General features: G+C 39.1%; 2 protein-coding genes across 3 annotated transcripts in view; one reads left to right on the top strand and one right to left on the bottom strand.

The window, feature by feature from the left end:
- uckl1a (uridine-cytidine kinase 1-like 1a) overlaps positions 1 to 463 on the top strand; it is a 28,169-nt gene extending 27,706 nt beyond the window's left edge. The window contains exon 16 of the mRNA XM_016231193.1: positions 1 to 463. Within this exon, the coding sequence (XP_016086679.1) occupies positions 1 to 18 (18 nt within the window). The 3' untranslated portion in view covers positions 19 to 463.
- The window catches only part of LOC107549992 (uncharacterized), a 15,340-nt gene that overhangs the window by 12,442 nt on the left and 2,108 nt on the right, over positions 1 to 790 (bottom strand). The window lies entirely within an intron of this gene.

The raw sequence follows: 790 nt of genomic DNA, 5'->3' as shown, positions 1-790 counted from the left end.
ATGCATCATGTGCTTTGACAAAATGAGACATTAGCATTCACACAGCGTGCTCTGTGCTATCATCGGTGGAACAAGAGAGACATGAATGAAAAAGAAAAAAAAACAGCCACTTCCTGTTTAAAAATCACTGCCATGTCAAAATGATGTCCCCACCATTACGCAGTGAGCATGAAAGAGGCGTGGGTGAACTTTTTGAATAAGCTCTATTAAAGGCCTTAGTGACATTGACGGGTGAAGACAGGTGATCTCTGGCTTTCATCTTGGAACAAACACACGGCAGCAGTGGGATATGTAGCTTCATATTACAGGAGCATTTTCTGCGATGTTGACAATATGAAGATTTCCAGTGCAAAGCACACTGTTACAAGTATGAGAATGCTAGCTCGGTGTGAACATGCTAGTCAAATTCTCTGCCATTAGATGTCATTTTTTCTTCATTCAGAAATACTGTACTAAATTAAAGCCTGCCTCAGAAGTTAAGATCTACCAGTGTTATCATTTATTGAATGCAATGGGCTGGGAGAAAAAAATGGCTCTAGCACAGAATGAAAATACATAAAATATTGTCAACTGTATACAGAATTCCAAGACTGATTTTTATTAGTGGAAAAACTCAGTGGTGTTTGCCTGTGCAAAACTCATCGCTATGATGAGTGTTATGGGAGTTTTCCAGGGTGTTGCTATGCATTTGCAATGGTGTTCTGTGTGTTTTTTTTAGCACTTTTTTGGTGCAGTTGCTAGAGATAAAATTCTGTCATTAATTATTCACCCTCGTGTTGTTCCAAACCCG

Source organism: Sinocyclocheilus grahami, unplaced genomic scaffold, assembly GCF_001515645.1.
Source record: "Sinocyclocheilus grahami isolate Dianchi unplaced genomic scaffold, SAMN03320097.WGS_v1.1 scaffold384.1, whole genome shotgun sequence".
Taxonomy (NCBI): Eukaryota; Metazoa; Chordata; class Actinopteri; order Cypriniformes; family Cyprinidae; genus Sinocyclocheilus; species Sinocyclocheilus grahami.
This window is presented reverse-complemented; position numbering and strand designations above follow the sequence as displayed.